Consider the following 14202-nt stretch of genomic DNA (forward strand, 5'->3'; position numbering starts at 1 on the left):
CTGCTAAGCATCAGCGTGTTAGCATTGTCACTGAGCATGTTTGCATTCTGGTGTTAGTATTTAGGCATGGCTATTGACTGAGTCTGGTTATACATGTGCAAAGAAAGCAGGACAACACACAGACATTGAAGGTCTGTAACTCCCACAGACATCACCAGACACTTGTTATCTCTCCTTGTGATGTACTCAGGCCTGTGCTAAGAGTCTTCTTCAGCCTCGTCGTCTTCAGTAAATTAAACACATGCTTGCCCTGAGGTCAGATGACTGACTTGGCCTGAGAGGAACATTCCACAGTTGGGCCCAAAAAGCCCCTCCCTAATTACCTCGTCTCCATGCTCAGGATCACAGCACTAACGCTGGAGGAGTATGGACCAAACTAACAGCTGTGAGTCAAATCTAATGTGCTGGAAGAAAATAAAGTGAAAAAATGAGACACTTAAAAGTTAGAAACAAACATTCCAGTAATGAGACGACGCACACAGTCGTTGAGTCGATGATTCACCGCCAGCAGAAACAGGCCGAGCCACTCGCTTTAGAGCCAACAGAGATATGTCGGAACGTACTTAAATAATTGAGGTCAGAAGAAGACACTCGCTTTAATCTCTTTGAAGGCCCGGGTCACCACACCCATCACTCAGAACCCCATGCAGCAGTCCAGGCCTTTCATCACTCACTCTGGGATTTATTAGTTAGGTCTGGAGCCGGGAGGGTGAGAGGTTAAATGAGGAGCATTGTGTAAGCAGTTATCAGCAGAGAGAAAACACACACACACACACACACACACACACACACACACACACACACACACACACACACACACACACACAGAAACCTACCCACACACACTTAACCAACAGTGGTACTGTACCTGCCAGAGCTGGAAGTTACATACCGGTATACAGCCATGTACAAACAAGCATGTGTGAAACAGTACACAGATCAGACAGACAGATCAGACAGACAGATCAGACAGACAGACAGACAGACAGACAGACAGACAGACACAGACACAGACACAGACACAGACACAGACACAGACACACACACACACACACACACACACACACACACACACACACACACACACACACACACACACACACACACACACAAACTTGGTAGAAACAGAGTCACTACCAGCTAGCCGGATTGCCCAAGGGCACCCCACCATGTCTCATCATTGTAAGCTAATGTCGAACATGGTGGGAACGCTAGACGTAGCTGCTGTCACTTTGGCTCCGGATCCAGGTTCTTTGCTCGGAGCTCAAACAGGCCAGGTTCTGTGTTACAAGGTCGTTGCCTTCACATGAGGCGCAGATCCTTCAGAGACGGAAGCAAACCAAAATGTGAGTGTCGCACAGGCTTTTTTACTAGGTTTTGCTCTTTGACATTCAGTCAGTAAACCAAAGGAGTCCGAATATGGTGGTGTATATGTGTGTGCGTGTGCGTGTGTGTGTGTGTGTGTGTGTACTCTCTATCTCGCCAGCTAAAAATTCAAAGCAATGAGAGAGGCCAGATGGTGGGCTGGACTCACAGTAAATAGCTGTGCATTGACAGAACAAGCCTGCAACAAAAATTAACTGTGACAAGGAGCCAGGACGACACACAGATACACAACGGCATCAAAGCACCAGGCACACATGGAGGATGCGCCACCATGGACCAACTCTCACAGTGGCGGGGACGTTAACGTTATTGTATTGTCTGATAGCAGCAGAGAGGACACTTGTATGTAAAACCAAATACAGCAGATGAGCATGCATGAATGCACACATTCCCTCCCTGCCAGAACACACACACACACACACACACACACATAGAGACATGTAAACACACACATGTAGACACACACATATACACACTAGGGTTGTCCAAAAAAATTGATAATAATAATGTGTGTCGGATTTGTTCCTAATTTGCAAAAGTAACTATACTTTTGCTGTCAACAGTCCTGTCTCCATCAGTGCATGCCTCCCAGAGCAGCGCTGCAGACAGACTACAGCTCTCTCTATCTAGTTATCAGCAGAGAGAAAACACACACACACACACACACACACACACACACACACACACACACACACACACACACACACACACACAGAAACCTACCCACACACACTTAACCAACAGTGGTACTGTACCTGCCAGAGCTGGAAGTTACATACCGGTATACAGCCATGTACAAACAAGCATGTGTGAAACAGTACACAGATCAGACAGACAGATCAGACAGACAGATCAGACAGACAGACAGACAGACAGACAGACAGACAGACACAGACACAGACACAGACACAGACACAGACACACACACACACACACACACACACACACACACACACACACACACACACACACACACACACACACACACACACACACACACACAAACTTGGTAGAAACAGAGTCACTACCAGCTAGCCGGATTGCCCAAGGGCACCCCACCATGTCTCATCATTGTAAGCTAATGTCGAACATGGTGGGAACGCTAGACGTAGCTGCTGTCACTTTGGCTCCGGATCCAGGTTCTTTGCTCGGAGCTCAAACAGGCCAGGTTCTGTGTTACAAGGTCGTTGCCTTCACATGAGGCGCAGATCCTTCAGAGACGGAAGCAAACCAAAATGTGAGTGTCGCACAGGCTTTTTTACTAGGTTTTGCTCTTTGACATTCAGTCAGTAAACCAAAGGAGTCCGAATATGGTGGTGTATATGTGTGTGCGTGTGCGTGTGTGTGTGTGTGTGTGTGTGTGTACTCTCTATCTCGCCAGCTAAAAATTCAAAGCAATGAGAGAGGCCAGATGGTGGGCTGGACTCACAGTAAATAGCTGTGCATTGACAGAACAAGCCTGCAACAAAAATTAACTGTGACAAGGAGCCAGGACGACACACAGATACACAACGGCATCAAAGCACCAGGCACACATGGAGGATGCGCCACCATGGACCAACTCTCACAGTGGCGGGGACGTTAACGTTATTGTATTGTCTGATAGCAGCAGAGAGGACACTTGTATGTAAAACCAAATACAGCAGATGAGCATGCATGAATGCACACATTCCCTCCCTGCCAGAACACACACACACACACACACACACACATAGAGACATGTAAACACACACATGTAGACACACACATATACACACTAGGGTTGTCCAAAAAAATTGATAATAATAATGTGTGTCGGATTTGTTCCTAATTTGCAAAAGTAACTATACTTTTGCTGTCAACAGTCCTGTCTCCATCAGTGCATGCCTCCCAGAGCAGCGCTGCAGACAGACTACAGCTCTCTCTCTCTAGCAGCGCTGCAGACAGACAGCTACAGCTCCGTCTCTCTCTAGCAGCTGAACACATAAATGCTAGTTCACGTTAACGACACTGAGCTGACTGAACACAGCTAGCACTGCTGCAGAAGGGCCTAAAACACCAGTTTTAGGCCACGTTTACACATAGCAGGGTATTTAGAGAAACAAATACCCCCCCCCCCCCCCTCCCCCCGCACCTTTTCAAAAATAACATTGTGCTCACATCGTTCAACCCGTCGAGCGCCATTATAACTATGCCAAACCTATGGGCGGCAGTGTAGGGAGAAGGATAATGCCCAAGTTATGCTTCCGCTTTGACACAACACAAGGGGCCTTACGGACCCATTACGTCCTTGTGGACCCCCTTACGTCCACCGCAAGTGCACCTCTAAAAAATCCTAGACGTGCGTTGAGGCGACGCAGCACCAACGCAGCGGCATTGGCTGTGATTGGTCTGCTAACTACATCCGCTGGAGACCGCTTTTACGGTTTCCACTCATAAACACCGCCATTTTTAAAAGTCTTCGAGTCAGTTTGAGTTGGTTGGTGGAAGAATGCAAACTCAAGTGGAAGAATGTGAGGGACCAGTTCACTCGTGTCTGACGATATACGTCACAAGAGTCTCGGTCGGTCGGTCAGTCTTTACAAAAAACATAGCGCCTTCTACCAGTGTGGCATTGAATTGCATTTCGACACGTAAACCCCACGCAGAACCATCACGGTCTCACGACTGCATCCAAGTAACTGCGTGGCCATTGCGTGATCACTACGCGGAAGCATAACCGAGGCTTAAAGCTATGCAAGCCAATCAGAATCCTCAGAATCAACAACAATGAATAACACGAGCGACTTCCTGTGACGCTTGAGAACCTAAAACCCTGTTTCTTCCAGTTGACACGACAACTAACCGGTGTTATCCGAAACCTCCGCTTTGGCCGGAGTTTTTCGAAATAATCTTTTCTGTGATAAAAACGGCGTTTTTGTGTAAATGAGAGGCAACTCCGCGTAACTTGAACGCGTAATGTAGTTGGCCTGTTCATTTCAGTCAACCAGGGGAGGCAACTACATTACACGCTCATGTTACGCGGAGTAGTTGCGCACAGCAGATCAATTCCGGCCGCGCAGCATCAGAATCGGCGACCGCACGTGCGTGTGAACGCGTAACAACATTTGTCAAACAGTGACAGACAGACGTGCGCACGCTGCTTCATATGTACGCCGCTTCTTGTTACGCGTGACAGAGTCTGCGCACGTCGTTTCCGCGTACATGTGAGCGCCTGACAAAAATGTTCAATTATCTTCATGCGAGCGTTAATGCGTGCGTTCGCTAAAAAACGCATGAATGTTACGCGTAGTTACTCCGCGTAATGTGATCACAGGCGTGCAGCAGCCATCACGCGTGAACGTGCGCGTGAACGCGTGACCATTATAAGTCAATGAGGAAACTACATTACACGTCAGGCGCTGTGTGCTGCACAGGCGTCAAAGCACGCGGGTGTGACGCGTTCAGTTGATAGTTGCGCAAGTAATATGAAACGATTCTGACGCCACACACACACACACACACACACACACACACACACACACACACACACACACACACACACACACACACACACACACACACACACACACACACACACACACACACACACACACACACACACACACACACACAGTTAAATTTTGACCAAACCAGTTTGGTTTCGTCAGAGTTCAAACAATGCAGCCTTTGAGAGGCGCTTCATTCACACAGTTTCAGCTCGGCCTGCACATTCCCCGACTGAAAACACAAACTGCCTCCCTCCAGGAAAACCACCGGAGCTACAGCACCACATTCCTGAGCTCTAGCTCAGTGTGTGTGTGTGTGTGTGCGTGTGTGTGTGTGTGTGGGGGTACAGTGTTTGCCTGAGAGGTTTTGGTGTTTCTACTGAAAAATAATGCATATATATAATGCAATATAATGATCTGGAAATAAGATGCTGTATGCTTTTTATCATTACTCTTCCTCATCCACATACTCAGGTGGAAAACGTGCCCTTTAAACAACTACAGTCTCCCACTGGTTACCAAGGCAGCAAGTTTGATGCAGCCAACCAATGACACGTATAGGAACCAGAAAAACTGAGAGGAGGTGGAGCTACACAACAATTCTAATCCACAAAATGGCTTCTCCTGTTATTCCTGTGCTCAGTTTGCCCAAGTTTGTTATGTTGACACACGCACAGATTTATCAAAACCAAAATGAGACAAATAGCCAGACCAGGAAATGAGAGTGGAGAAAAAAGCCAAAACAATCAAGGTGTGTGTGTGTATGTGTGTGTGTGTGAAGGATGGCTGACACGAGACAGAGTGGCCCCTTCATATCCCAATCAATTAATCTATGAATCTAATCAGTTACAATCTATGACTGGCACTTCTGTTAGTCATCCAACCTTGAGTGTTAAAGCATCGGAGGAACAGACACCACACGCAGCACCAGCAGAACATTTCAAAAATCAAGAAATCTTTAATAGCAACCAAAAATATAGAAAAACACGACAAAATGGTGGCAACGATTCTAATTCAGTTATTTGTTGTTGTTGTTTTTTTACAAAAAACGAAATTAATTTGAAACAAAAAAAATACAAAAAAGGAAGAAAAAAAACCCAACCTTTACACAGAGCAGTCAATAATAGAATGCACATTTTGGGGTAAGACTGTTTTGTCGTGTGTTCATTTGTATAGAAGAAGCACATTTGCCAGTTTTGGCAGCAATCACAGCGCAGCAGTCAAGAATAAAGCACTCAGAAAACATAAATTATAAAGCACTGCAAAATAACAGAAACGAGGGGAAACTGTAATAGGAGAAAATAAATCCTTCATGCTTGTTGTCACTGGGAAATACACAAACGTGACACCATAAATTAGTAATATCTTTTTTTTCGGCTACATATTTATATATTTATAATATGTACACAAGGAAGGTTTCTCTTTTCCCCCTTCTTTTATGTGAGTGAGACGGGAGATGTTACGGCTTTGATTAGTCATCAAATGTTTGGAGCTGAGGAAATAGCAACAGTGTGGCTTTGTGTACAAAAGAAAATAATATTGGCTATTGGACTGTCTGACCTTGCTAGACCCTGGCCAGGATCGTGCATTTCTCTAAAAGCATTTTGTCTGACAAGCCTTACTTGGGTACTGAGGTGGATGGTAACTGTGTGTGTGTGTGTGTGTGTGTGTGTGTGTGTTTGTGTGTGGAGGTGGCTTAAGTGAGAAAAGTTGAAAAACAACATTTTTGGAGATGAGTAGGAAGTTGTGAATCTCTGAAAGCATTGGAAGGGTTGCCGGGAGCAGGTCAGCGCTGGGGCATTTCTTTATGAAAGCCAGTCTAACGGACAAACGGCTTTCCAAAAAAGCCCATTTCTCTGACGCTGGGTGAAAGGTGGCTCTCCCTGAATGTGTGTTTGCCACCGACCTGCACAGCCCTTGATTGGGAATCAGGTCGGACCATGTGGGCTACAGAAGCAGCGGACACATCGTGCTGCAGCTCCTTTCACTGTAACAGGACACAGTATATGTCCTGACAGAGCCAGTGAGCACGAAGAGGAGAAAACAAGTGTAAGTGTGTGTGCGTGCGTGCGTGCGTGCGTGTAGCTTTGCAAGCACATTTGTGTGGGCTTCTGTCAGGAGATTGCAGCGTTGCCAGGTATGAGGTGTCTCCTGCACAGTCTGCCTGTGGGAGGGAGCGTAATGAGAGTGACGGAGGGTTGTTTGTGCGTGGGCGAATGTTTCACTGCATTCGGCGTATATGTATGTGTGTGCGAGCGAGTGAGCCTTCCCAATGTACAATAATATCTTCCGTTTGCCAGTTTTCTGTCTTGTCAATGGGGGGCTACTCGGGTTAGAACCCCCAGTGGTTGGACGGACACACACACACACACACACACACACACACACACACACACACACACACACACACACACACACACACACACACACACACACACACACACACACACACACACACACACACACACACACACACACACACACACACACACACACACACACACACACACACACACACACACACACACACACACCCTGTGTGGTTACGTTGGTAAGCTGATAGATAATGAGTCTTGTGGGTATTTTTGCGTTGTGCAGGGTGTCTGTCGTGACGAGGCTTGGGAGAAGCCAATTGTGCAAAGAAATACTGTGTGCTTATTGGTGCAAATACCAGGCAATGTTAACTTTACCAAAAGAAAAGTTATACAGGCATATAGAATTGTTTTTCACCAGTACAGATTGACTCTTTAACCACCAAGTTCTTCGTCAACGCCCCCCTCCACTAATTAATTAATTCCACTACACTGGCTCCATCCATCTGATATTTACATTGTCATAAATATCCACATTTTCACAAAAAAATAAAGATGCTTACATATATATTGTACACAGATACCTCACACCAAGATGTACATACAACAGTTTTGCCCCTTACTGTTATTCCCCCCCCCCCAAAAAAGTATTATACTCATTTCTCTTTGTAGCGGTGACACACACGAGTGAGTAAGTAAATACTTTTTATGTTTTTTTCCTTTGAGTGGTTGTGAGAAATCAGCTGTGTTCAGTAAATGTACCATTCCCCAGGTTGACAGGAGTTGCATTTTTATATCAGCTAAAGGCCATTAGAGGATCATCCTATAGAACACACTGGCTTATATATGCTAGACGCTGAAAGCCTTTCTGTCACCTCCTCCTGTGTGTGTCTCTCTCTCTCTCTCGTTCTCTTTCTGCCACTCTAAAGGTTAACAATGGGAAACAGGGCTGTCTCGCCCTATATAGATACTGTTCTGTATGGGAGTGTTTCTCACCTCTATAGCTCAAGGTTAAAACAGCTATGATAGGAAATGCAGGCGAGCGCACTCATCCTTGCTCTTGGCAATGGGTCACCCTGCATTTGACCCCTTAACCTGCAGCCAACTGTAACCCAGGTCTTTGCTAGGCCTTACAAGAGGGCAGCACAGTCACTGAGAGCTGTGCTCAACAGATTCCCAGCGGGTCAAGGGTGGAGTTGATTAGAAGGCCAGGAAAAGCACAATTAGAGGAGCTACAGTAGGGCTTCTCTCAAAGATTGTCCATCACAGTCATCCATTGGCTACATAGATACAGTGATGCGTGCAAATGTGCACACTGAGCCTCAAAGGCAGCAGCTTAGCAGTAGCCACGGAGCAATATTTGCCTGAGCGGACCTCCGGCGGCTCGTTAGAAGGATAAATTAACAGCCAGGAGACAATCAGCCCGAAGCTGCATCGTAAAGGGCCGTTTCACCGCTTGTTGCATGGTAGTCAATATGACTCCCAAGCTTTGCTGTGAACGCAACCTTTGATGTCTCCCGATCAATTCACTACATTTAACAACTTTTGCTAATGGAAAGAAATATGACATGATCTCATTGAAAATCAATGGAACGGAACGGAAGGCGGCAGTACTTGGCGGTGAGGTTCTGTTGCATCCAGCCACTTACGAGAGTGTGGGAGGAGACGGCTGGGCCATGCACTGTGTTGAACATGGCCACCGCAGGTGGACCAGTCCATCCTGGCATGTAGGCAGGAACAGAGCAAGTGGGGCGTTTGACACATCAAAAGCAGTAAAATACTCCACTGCTCTCCGTGGCCCTGACCTCGACACTGCCAGATAAATCAGAACCTCCCGATAAAAACCGGGAGAGAGGGATAAAGAGAGCGAGAGAGACAGAGGAATGATAGAGAGGTGGGAGGGGGAAGGAATCGCCACGTCATAAACGATAAGTGGTGGCAATCTGTTGGTCCCAGCTAAGCGAGCGACTTCACGGCTCATTACCAATCAAGCTCCTCCTGTCAGGAGCACTCTGAAGAAACGGGGATGAGGAGGAAGAGAGATGAAGAGACGTGCTCCTCTCTAGTCCTCCTGCCTCGCACATCCCTCTCTCCATCCCTTGACCCTGTCAGATTGACTACACCTCAGTCCCTGTATCTCGTCTCTTACCTCCAGGCACAGTACAAAAGTTTGCATGCGAGTACCTTGTTCAGAACATAGCTCCAACTGCAACTCTGCAAACTTACTTTGTTAAATTCAGATGCTCCTGTGCTTGTGCAGCACATAAGGACTAAAGGTTCCAATTTTGTAAATTCAAGAGTGTCTACAGTGGCTGATCGTTTGAGAGGAAGGCAGAGAGAGCGGATATGAAAACTCCAAAGTAGACTCAAGCAAATACTGTGTTCTCTTCTCTAAATCACCTGAAGGCTATGGTGTATACCTTCAAACCCCTCCTCTCAACCCATCACTACGTCTAACTTCTAACTACCCACCAGCTGTCACAGCACAACACATGAGCAAAACAAAAAGCTTTCCCACAGGAGACAGGCAGGCAACACGGAACTGCTCCACAATCTCTTCTACTACAGTTTTGGTGAAGATAAGAGTGAATAAGCAAGTGAGTTGCCTTCCTCTATAGCTAAGCTTGTATCATGATTCCATTATCCTACTCTCACACTACACAGTTTCTCCGTTTCAGTTTGTGTGGCAAATGTCCTCGTCGGTCAGTTAACAGCGGCGCTCTTTTCAGAACATCCTTCCACATCCCGTTCATTCAGTCTGTTCTGGGGCTGCACTGTGAATAATAAAAGGCTATGTCTAAAATCAATTTTCAAAAATAAAAGTGGTCATCATTTTCTCTTCATCATCAGAGAGGGACGAGACCCTGGAGCCATAAAATCCTTCCTTTTCCTCCTCCCCCTCAGTCCCCTCCTCCTCCTCCTCTATACGTAAACTGCAGTCCGTGAGATGACAGAGCCGTCACGCTGGGACTCCATGTCGTCATCCATGTAATCTCCAATCATATCGTCCTGGTCATGTGGTGGGCGAAGCTGAAGGATGGGGGCCCCTCCGGTGAAGTGGTCGTACCTCTCCTCCTCTTCCAGCTCATCGAACTTCCTCCTTTCTGCATCATCCAATTCATTGCTTAGCAGGATATCTTGGGCGGTAGGTGTGGTGGCTACACCTTCAGGGCGGCCCCCTATGGTGAGGGGCTTGTGGTGGCTGTTTTTCTCTCCGAGAGCCTGGTGGGATGAGCTCTCGTTGTAGACATAGATGGGGCCGTTGTTGTTCCCGCCTCCGGCGCCGCTGCCTGCACCGTGGCCTGTGCCGTTCTTGCTGGCCTTCTTTCCGCCACCAAATATGCGCGTCTTCATGTCACTGCCGCCATTGGCACGGTAACCCTGCTGTTGCCTGCGGCTACGGGTGACAAGCACGGCGATGAGCGCGGCGACCAAAAGGAGGGCCAGCAGGGAGCCAATCACAGCTCCCGCCACCACACCGGCATTGGATGGGTTCACTGAGGGCTCTGTAGGAGGGAGGGGAGGCAGGGAGGGAGATAAAAGGAAGAAAGGAATATGGTTGAGAAAGCAAAAAAAAGAGAACAGTGTGAAACATGGAGAGAGGGAAAATAGAGACAGCAGAAAGAGGAGAAGGAAGAAAAGGTCATGTCAAGGAAAAACAAGAAAGGTAGGAGTTGGAGGATGTCAGTGGTGTTGGTCTGAATTGTTTCCAGTGGAGTGTGTAAGAGTGCTGAGGTGTCCGTACAGTGACAAGTGTGTGTGTGTTCCTTCCTAAACTGACATTTCCTCCTCTTTCTCAGAGCTGCTGCTGTCCCCGTTCCCACAGTCACGTCACAACAGTGTCACAGCCATGCTTCCCCCTGTGTTGCCCTTCAACGGCCAGGGTCTGTCCAAGGCTCACCACAAATCACAAGGCAAGGCGGGGAGGGAGGAAGGGTGGGGGTGGTGCAAGCCACATACACGTTCTGAAGGAGCAGGGGGGGGGGATAAATGGCACATGCAGGGGCAGAACAGGTGGAGGCCATGCAGCGGAGGAGGATAATGATGGATGGAGGAGCAGGTATTGGAAATCAGATGAAGAGGAGGAGGAGGTGGCGGAGTGAGTAAGTGTCAAAGTGACACTGCGGATTGACAACTCTTCCTGGAAGCCATGAGCTTAGAGCCGGGGAAACTTTGACACCCCTCTCCACAAACGTCGGTCCAAGATGTGTGTATGTGTCCTTATTCCAGCTCTATTAGATTAATCGCACTTACACACACGTGAAAAGAAGCCATTTCAAGTTAATCTCGAGTTGAGCAAAGGCTTTGTTAGCTACAGACTGGCTAAGGAGGGTGAAAGGAAAACGAGGGCTCCATGATTCTGTTTGTGCATTAAAACTCCAGGGAGAGGTAGTGGTGTTTAAATCTGGGCTGTGAAGTCCCATATGACTTCTCAACCATATAGTGCTCTTTCTCTCTCCGAACTCACACTTCCCACTCCCTTGACTTCCTCTGCCGTGATATTAGTACAATACTTCAAAGCAGGTATGTGAACGACAGAAAAACACAACTGCTTTTGCAGGAAAGGAAAGCACAGAGGTAATGTTTGACCAATAATGTGGCAATAACACATCTATGTTTCAGAACCAACACCACCGATGCTTGGTTCCTTAGTTTGAAGAAAATACACATATTTCAAGAACTTCTTCTTCCATTTATTGAAACAACCCTATTTAAAAGGCATGAGTTATGTTTGCAGTGGTGCTGCCTAAATATAATCGGTGTAAAACTCTTGAAACAAAAGTTAAGCAAATCCCACAGGCAATCTGATCAGCATTCACTCGCAGCTTCAATTCTTGGTCCTTTAGACACATTTCAGTGCTTTCTGGGAGTATGACCATTCCCTGCAGTCCTGTGAGCATTTCACCCATGTGGTCATCATCTCTAAGTCAGTGGGCGGAGAGTATGGCACCAGCACGGTCAGAGTTAATGGTCAGTGTGTACTCACTGTAGATATATTCACTGTAAAACAACTTCTATAGGAAGGCAGAGCTCTAAAACATGCCTCCCTTGAGAGCTTTTTACTTTTAGCAGAAGGGAATATTGATGGCTGAACTATTATTCCCACTTTAACAGAGTTCAGAGCACTCAAGTTTGGAGCTTATGATCTGTTTGGTATGAATACATTTATTTAACCTATTTTTATTTAATAGACTTGTTTATTCTGTTTGGATAATCTCCGATGTCCCAGGCGCAATAAACAAAATTACTCCATTTATTTTCTTACGATCCCATAAGAAAGCATATTTGTACGGAATCATTATCTTATGGAACAAAGGCTGTTTATCATCCAGTCTTCTAAAGTGATCCTGCTTCCTTCAGGTTTCAGTGCAGGAGCTACACAATAACAAGTAAATATGTTAATGTGTGTCCCTGGTTGAAAGTGATCAAGAACCCTTGGCTAAGCTCAACATCCTGCCTGTTGCTCTGGCTTGCCTTTGCACTCTGCACTTCTAGCAGCCGCTCCAGAGGATTAACAGTACACGCTGCTGTTCAAATCCCTGCCTACATTTGAAAAGTAGCGAATCGGCCTGATTCCTATTATCATTCCCATTTGAAATCCATCAGCAGCCGGCCGCTCTTGTTAAGTGTACAGAGAGTTGACAGAATAACTCCTGTATACTGATTCTTGTCCTGCTGCTGTCTCCACCCGTGTCCTGCTGTCCTCCACCAGCACTTTCCTCCATCTCTGCCTCCATTTCACCAGCCGTCTCCTGCACACACTCTTTCCGTGTCCTCTAAATCTATTTTGCCTGCCATCTCTACACTTAGCGTTTGTATTTCTGTCACATGCTCTCTCTCTCTGTCTCTCATTGTTCAATTTCTCCCACCAGCCTCCCGGAGCACACAGTCTCTTTCTCCCCTGCTATTCTCCCCCGAGCAATGCTAAACATTCCTGTTCACACACATGAGAGTGAGCTCTAGCCCCTCAGTGTCCACTTGAAGCAGGAACACAAGAAATGCATTATCACCTTGGGCTCCGTTGCCCTGCGAGCATGCAACGTGGCCCCGGTTTCTGTGCAGACTTGGGGCTGACCGCACAGAATTACTCTGAAATTTAAATGCAAATCCTCCCTAAATTCCTCTCATCCAATTATGTTTAATGCTTTGCTTACGTCAGTTCTTAATTGTCTCACTCAAAGTGAATGCTGGTCATTTTGAATCCTTTTTTTGGGCGATAATTCACGTTTTATTCTACCCTTATGGAGACCACACTTAAAAGATGGATGTAAAAGGAGTCACCCCAGGCTCCCAGTACAGGCCCACTACAGACCGAGACGCATCCTAACAAAGCCTCAGTGGACTTTATTTCAGTGGGTGAGGAGGGGACATCTTCTAAACACATGCTGTTGGATGAGCCAGCCCAAAAAACTGCAATATGCATGCTGTGTGGAGAACAAGGGGGAATAGAGAAAAACAAACATGCAGAACTACAGTACCCAACCCCACACACGCACAAAATGCAGCATGCTTCTTATGAAGTCACGTTCAGCACGACCGAAAGCTCCAAGTGACCGCAAGTAATGAGAGAGATGAAGCGGAAGTAACGTCTGCTGCAGCCACACACACACACACACACACACACACACACACACACACACACACACACACACACACACACACACACACACACACACACACACACACACACACACACACACACACACACACACACACACACACACACACACACACGGTCATCGGCGGTCTGATGCTGGGCTGCACCTAGAGCATAGCTTAGTAGTACTCCCTGTCAGAGCATGCTAACTTATTGAACAGAGCAGTGTGTGTGTGTGTGTGTGTGTGTGTGTGTGATAATGAGGGGTGGGCAGGGGGCCAGTAGCAGACTGGAGGGAGACTTGGCTCCATCAGACCTGTTCTCTAGCTGTTTTCGCATGGCCAGCGACAGACACAGACAGACAGATACAGACCGATACAGACACACAGATACAGACCGATACAGACACACAGACCGATACAGACACACAGACCGATAC

The 14202-nt window shown here is 46.9% G+C and overlaps 1 protein-coding gene across 3 annotated transcripts in view; it reads right to left on the reverse strand.

Annotated features, from left to right (window-relative positions):
- The window catches only part of LOC311024693 (nectin-2), a 99042-nt gene that overhangs the window by 35398 nt on the left and 49442 nt on the right, over window positions 1-14202 (reverse strand). The window contains exon 7 of one of the 3 annotated variants that reach the window (XM_084027219.1): window positions 5788-10671. The exons of the other annotated variants lie outside the window; for them this stretch is intronic. Coding sequence (XP_083883345.1) covers window positions 10088-10671 — 584 coding nt within the window. The 3' untranslated portion in view covers window positions 5788-10087. Of the gene's footprint in view, window positions 1-5787; window positions 10672-14202 lie in introns of those variants that run through there. 3 annotated transcript variants of the gene reach the window in all.

This window comes from Eutrigla gurnardus, assembly GCF_963514095.1.
Source record: "Eutrigla gurnardus genome assembly, chromosome: 14".
NCBI lineage: Eukaryota > Metazoa > Chordata > Actinopteri > Perciformes > Triglidae > Eutrigla > Eutrigla gurnardus.